A 7,226-nucleotide genomic window follows, 5' to 3' on the forward strand; every position below is an offset into this window, starting at 1 on the left:
TTCTGAAAAGCACTAGGTTCCCACTCTTAGGACTCACCTCAAAGTCTTAAACACTTCCGCACATGACATTAATCCTGGTAGAAGCTATTTAGATTCACAAATGGAAGACAGGGAGTGACGTGTCTAGATAAGGGAAGTCTTAAAACTGTTCTTGAAGCTAATGTGGAATGGAACTAGTACTTTGTAAACAAGTTTGCTGAACACTGTATTGGATTTAAAATGCTCTCTCATAGGAGGTAAAGATGTGGGATTGTTCAGTGTAAAACAACTGGTTTGTGTGTGTTGCAATTCTTACATTTTCAGTCCTATTATGAGACATACCATTGCAAAATCAAAACACATCCTTGCTACCTGGCAGCTCTGTCAAAAGGCCTCATTTATGCTGGTGTGTTGAAGTGGTAATTGAGATAACAGAATTTCAGATTCACCAATACATTTCAAGAGTTGCTTATATTTTATTCTGTCAAAGCATACCAAGTAAATGACTTTATGGATATATAAATCTGAAATGTTCACATGGTCCACATTATATCATGTTACAATCATAATGTAAGGCCTGTTTACTACTGAAATTGCTTCTAAGAGCATGAAGTGAAAGTTTAGAAAGTTTAGGTTGGGTGAGTGGCATGCCTGAAGACAGGCAACTAGACAGTGACAAAATTGAGCCAGAACTGAGGGTTTCTGATTTTACGTTTAGTGCATATTTGGGCCTAGCATGATGGCTCAGTGCCTAAATCCTTGCCTTGCATGCATTGGGATACCATTCGGGTGCCAGTTCATGTCCCCATTTATTCTTTATGTAGAATGTCCTATGCAATTGAGACACGAGCTTCATTGGATCTCTGGGTATTTATTTGGGTGTCAAGGCCAGTCAAGACTAAAGTCTTCACTTCCTGCCCGGTTCCCTGTTTATGGTCTGGGAAAGCAGTAGAGGTGGTCCAAAGCCTTGGGCTCCTGCACCCATGTGGGGACCCAGAGGAGGCTCCTGGCTCTTGGATCTCTATCAGCTCAGTACTAGATGTTGAGGATACTTGGGGAGTGAACCAGCAGATGGAAGATCTTCTCTGTATCTCCTTCTCTTTGTAAATCTGCCTTTCCAATAAAAATAAATGAGTCTTTAAAAAAAAGTTAGTACCTTTTAGATTATAGGTGCAGATTTCAAGAAGTTTTTGGATAAATGAATTTAAAGTAAGAGTTTATTCTGACGCAAAACAATTTGAAATTCATATGGGCTTTTCATCATACACATTTCCATCTCCTGAAGACCTCTGAATACATAAATGGATTTTTTTACACCAAAATAAGCTTGTCTGTTTATTACATTTGTTCACGTGTCTTGAAGTATCGTGCCCTACAGCACCTTTCATTTGGTCCCTGAAGCTGCAAATGACTGCCCAATTTCTTTGTAAGAAGTCCTTGTCTTTGATTCACCTGTACTCTGGTGGGACAATCACAGCCTGGACCTCTTCTCTCTCACACAAAAGCTGGCATCAGGTTTCTCTGCTGGGCCAGGATCTTGGCATTCTTCTCCTCGTAGGCAAGGCTGATTCAGCCAGTGTTGCCACAGTATCCTGCTTCCTGTTTTACTCACATGATGTCAAAGGCCACTTTATTACTCTGCAGAACAATGAGACATGACTAGGTGCAACATAGAAAGTTTGACAGCGAAAATAGCTGCTCTTTCCAACTCTTCAGCTATCGTGGTGTCTCCTGTTTATACCTTTTTTTAAATCTGCTTTCTTTCAGAGCCTAGAGCTATTTAAGAATGACCAGAAATGTGCCACAGGTGGATAGCCTAGCCTGTGCTTTGGACACAAAGGACAATCCAGGATAACAGATAGCCTATCATAAAGGTCACAGAGCATAGGTGTAGAGTCAAGGGAAATGGGGACTCAGTAACCCATTTATACCCAGCCTGGAGAACTGAGAGAGGGAGAGAGAGAGACAGAGAGAGAAAGGGAGAGAGAGGGAGAGAGAGAGAGAGAGAGAGAGACAGAGAGAGACAGAGACAGAGAGACAGAGACAGAGAGAGACAGAGAGACAGATAGAGACACAGATAGAGACAGAGAGACAGAGAGATTGAGAGAGACAGATAGAGACAGAGAGAGAGACAGAGAGAGAGACAGATAGAGAGACAGAGAGAGAGAGAGGCGCTCCAGTGACATACTGCAGGTTTATTTCCCTCTTTAGATTAAAGTGAATAATTCTAAAGTTTCTGCAAATCTTTCATATGAAATGAAATAATCCACTTCCCAGGCTGGGAATATGAAGTATTTGATGTGACTGCTGAATACTTCTTTTGAATGGCAAACACTCAGAGAAGTGTGTGTGTAATTAATATCCAGTTGTAAGCACAATACCTCCAATGAAACTTCCCAATTCTTTATGTTAGAAAGTATCTGTCTTGTTTTCCTTCTCAAAACACAACCCAAGAATTTTCATGCACTCTTTTAGAAACAGTAGATAGTATTTAAAATCAGCTTCCATACATAAAAGGCTTAAAAATCTGTAATAAAAACCATTAACATGAAAGGAGAGCTGGTGTCTTATTTCTTCCACTGTTAGCATCACAAACGGAGAAGAACCAGGAAATAATCACATTTAAAGAGAGTTATAGTTACCATTTTTAGTTCTGACCAAGTTCAGGGCTTGTCTGCTTCTCAAATTCAATATTTCATTTTTTAAAAGCATTACATACAGGAAACAGCCCATTTGGAGGAAGGCAGGACACGAGTTTCTGCAAGGATGGGGGCTACTGATGTACCGGGAGACTTGAGTAAGCATTCACATATTTATTAGTGCCAGGCCAACTTGAGTAATAAAATATAGATGCAGATACTTACTAACCATTTCACAGGTGGATAACATAACATTCTGAAGTTTGCTATACATGTTAGAAAATAGTCTCTGATTTTTCTTGTTCTTTGGTTGAATGTGGGTCAAAAAAATCATTCTTACAATAATGAGGGTTTGTTTTTTTCCCCTTGTAATATGAATTCAAACACAATGATGGAGGGTGCTTTGTTCAGTTCCCATCAGGTTTAACTAAAGAGTGATTTTAAACCTCTATGCTGAAGTGATGATTGGCTTCTTATGACCTAGAGTTAGGTACTTGCGGATGTCAACAGTATGACATTTTCTTCTTCTTAGCCACATGAAAGCTCAACATATGCCATTCATTGTTCAAGTGGACCCTAAAGAATCACTTTCAAAGGACACCATGGCTGAGGAAGTAATATTTATCAACATTAAATAAACACTTGGTGAAGTATGCATAAATATTTCTTCATATAAACTTAACATGAAATTAAATAGTTCAGATACACAGACACCACGAAGTATACTTCCACTGTTGTCAAAGTCATCTGTAAACACCAACTCACACTGAATACAAAAGCAGCTTCTACCCCAGCTCTGGGTTCACGACACAGATGCCCTGTACAACGGTAAGGGGTCTCCTCAGCCCTCCCCCCACCCTCCCCGCCCTCTCCCCACACAGCCCCAGCAAAAGGAAGAAAGGAACCCCAACATCTACAGCAGCAATGACGACAGAACAGCAGCACCCCATGCCCTCCCCCCAAATAAAACATGTAGCATTTTGGTCAATTCAAAGGAGAAGGCAAAATTATTATTATACCCAAAAGGTAAACAAATCAATTTGAAGCAGTATTTTCCAAGAAGCAATTCTTTCGTGAGGAGTCATGCAACTTCCTAGACCTTATCCATTCCTGGATGAAAAGGACACAACAAACATCAGAAAGCCAGGGCCACAGCTAGATAACAAAAGGCTAAGTCCTGTCTTCTGCAAAGTGCCAGAGTCACAAGAAGCCAATACAATGTTCTTTACACCCCCACCCCCTGCCCTGCACAATGTCTCTTTTGCTTTGCCATATATATTGCTGTGTATGACATTCAAATGACACCATAACTGAATTTCAAGCAGTTTCGATAGCAAAAATTTTGTATTAAAACGTTCAGATTTGGATGGTTGAATTCACACATGTGTGTGGTTCATTCTGTGAGCTCAGAGGAGCTCTGATTTAGCTCTGGTGAGAGAAGATCAACAAGGGAGATTGCTTGCACTCAGAATCTAATCACCCTGGGACTCTGTCACTAGGTTATCTGTTCTGTACAGACTTACTGGGGAGGCCTGGCTGCTCATTGCTAGAATAGTCTTCAGGGTCATTTCTGGAAATCAGCCCCAGTTCCAAAATACATGGACCTGGGTTTATTCTACTTTTATGTTGTATTAGGATCCTAGAAACACTTCAGTTACCCAAGTACTGAAAGCATATATTGCAGGAAAAATTTGCCAGTTCAGTATTCCCCCATTATACTATATACACTATGTGTGTGCGTGCAAAACTCACAAATATATATATATGTATATATACTTATGTAGTTTTATTTGTACGAAACTTGAACTGCACAAAACAGTACTTTGAAAGAATCAAGAGTCAAGTCCACAAATAAGAGTTTAACAACACACCATAGGAGTAGACAGGAGCTCTACTGGGACCAAAAGGTTTAGCTTTGCAATGTTGGAAATCATTTCAGAAACATAAATTCAACTAGCCTGCTGTGTTCCACATGGGATCTGGATCAACACTTTTGGGATCCTTGGGAAGAACGTGGCACCTGGGCCAGCTATGATCATCTGAGATTCCAGACCTAATGGGAATGAAAAAATCCAGGCAATTCAATTTTGGTGTATAATTGCTGTGAAGCAACATTTTTTTCCTTTTAAGAATAAACACATAAAGTCTACTTCAGAATAATTTTCTTTATATTCAGTAGTATACCTTTTTTTTTCTTTTTTTTTTTTTTTTGCTGGGTTGATGTTTGACTTTCATATTAAAATGGGTCTATTCAGTGGGTCAGTAAACAGACAGCTTCTTTCACATCTGGGTGATAAAAGTGTTTTATGTTGTCACCAGAGATCACCCCCACCCGCACCTTACCTATCCTAAGGTCTGTGGGTTGATGTGTGCGTTTTGTCACTGCTATCAATACAACCTCATTCTACAAGGTCTGCTCTGGCACACGCTTGTGAAAAATGACCGACTGTCTTTGCTGGTACTGCTGCTTGCGGCGCTTTCGCTTGTCACACTGGCACAACAGTAGCATCTTGAAGGTGGTTCTGAATGTTTTGTTGCACAGGGCATAGCACACGGGGTTTACGGTGCTGTTGATGTAGCACAGCCAGTAGCCCAGATTCCAATAGGTTTTGGGTATGCAGCTGTCACAGAAGGTGTTCACCAGAACCATGATATTGTAAGGGGTCCAGGTGATGATGAAGGCGAGCAAGATGGCGCTGAGGGTCTGGGCCGCCTTCTTCTCCTTGATGAGGGACATCCTTTTCCGTTTTGTGATCTGGCTTCTGGTCTTCAGAGCAAATCGCTTGGCCAGAGTGGCTTCCTTGAAAGACAGAGGTAGAGTGGCCGTGGTCTTACCCACTGACGAGTCTACGTCTGAGGTCTTGGCTGTGTCCACGGCAGACTCTAACTGGATGGGAATCTTGGAGAAGCTTTTTGGAAAACTGCCTCCATCATCCACACTCTTGTGAGCCTGCAGCTTGTTGCCTTTTCTCTCCAAGTCCTCTGGCCCCAGCTCCTCCTCTGGTACGTGCAGGTTGTCTGACGAGGGTAACTTGGTGGAGTTGAGAATAGTACTGTGACCTGGAAGCTTCAGTACAATTGAGTAGATGGCTCTTGTCTCAGAGCCAATGTCCTCCTCATCAGAGGAGGCGGAGTTTTCCAGGGAGGCAGCAGCATCGTTGTTGTTCCAGCTGTCACTGCTGCTGTGGTCTTGGTCCATCTGCTCAGCACTGGGTTTCCAGCTCTTGGTAGAGAACCAGAAGTGGCAGCGGCCGTACTTTCTCCTGGAGGAGCGCCTCATGCTTTGCTGCTGAAGCTCATAGCTGCTGCAGCTTCGGGAGCTGCCTGTGGGGTGGACAAAGTTTTCCACCTCTGCCTCTGTCCCTGAGGCTTGCAGTCCAGCAAGTTCTTTGGTACGTTTTTCAGTTTCCTTATAGATCCTCCAGTATAAAATAGTCATAATGGTGACGGGCATATAAAAGGCAGCAATAGCCGTGCCAAAGGTAATAGTAGGTTCACTGAGAAACTGAATGAAACACTCCCCAGGGGGCACTGTTCTCTTCCCCACAAAGTACTGCCAGAACAAGATGGCAGGAGCCCATAGGACAAAGGAGATGACCCAAGCCAGACCGATCATCACACCAGCTCTTTTTGTTGTTCGTTTGGCTCGGTACGTGAGTGGCCTTGTGATGGAAAAGTACCTGTCAAAGCTAATGACCAGAAGGTTCATGACAGAGGCATTGCTGGCTACATAGTCGATGGAAAGCCAGAGGTCACAGGCCAAGTTCCCTAACGCCCATCGGTTCATGATGATGTAGGTAGTAAACAGATTCATTGAAATGACCCCAATGATCAGATCAGCACAGGCCAGGCTTAAGAGGAAGTAGTTGTTGACCGTCTTCAGCTGCTTGTTGACCTTAAATGACACTATGACCAGGATGTTGCCAATGATGGTCACCAAGGCCAGGAAGCCTGTTAAAAATGCGATGAAGACCACTTGCCAGAGGGTATGGCCTCCCAGAGGGTCACTGGTGGTACCATTTGGAGAGGAGAGATTCCCAGCTGCTCGAGAAACATTGTAGCTGCCAATATGAGTGACTGTCCCTGGGGGCAGCCCTGCATCAGAGGGGCTGTGAATCCAGGAAGAGCTGATGTTTGGAAACAAAGGCGAGGTTGAAGTGTTATTGTGCAAGGTCATTGTGACTCTCTGACATAGTCTGCAGGGAGAAAGAGAGAAGACAGTGAGTTAGTTTCTGTCTTTGGTTTATATTTTCTTTGTATGGGACACATGAAAAGAAACAAAAGACCTGTTCCACAAGGCTCGTCCTGGAGCAGCCAGATGTGAAGTTCATTCTATTAAAAAATGAGATGTCTAGGGCAATTTGTTTGTTTGAATAGTACAATTAGCTATTGTCATGCATTGAACGTTGTACTTTCCCCCCGTATTTATAGATGTATTTCATAAGGATTTCCAGGAAGATCATCCTCACATCTCTTATTTTATATAGGATAAAATATTAAAAGCTTACATATATGTGTGTAATTATATATATGAGATAGATAGATAGGAAGAAAGAATTATTTCTCCCACTGCTATGGACTAGATTCAGTAGTCCTGCCTCAATGAGA

The 7,226-nt window shown here is 42.3% G+C and overlaps 1 protein-coding gene across 1 annotated transcript; it reads right to left on the bottom strand.

Moving 5' to 3' along the window:
• Positions 1–4,819: 4,819 nt before the first annotated feature.
• On the bottom strand, positions 4,820–6,944 carry CHRM3 (cholinergic receptor muscarinic 3). Its single transcript, XM_040967956.1, has one exon. It carries the CDS (start codon positions 6,793–6,795, stop codon positions 5,023–5,025), a length of 1,773 nt encoding a protein of 590 aa, XP_040823890.1. The 5' UTR covers positions 6,796–6,944; the 3' UTR covers positions 4,820–5,022.
• Between the last annotated feature and the right edge of the window lie 282 nt (positions 6,945–7,226).

This window comes from Ochotona curzoniae, unplaced genomic scaffold (assembly GCF_017591425.1).
Source record: "Ochotona curzoniae isolate NIBS_2020 unplaced genomic scaffold, NIBS_Ocur_1.0 scaffold_4683, whole genome shotgun sequence".
NCBI lineage: Eukaryota > Metazoa > Chordata > Mammalia > Lagomorpha > Ochotonidae > Ochotona > Ochotona curzoniae.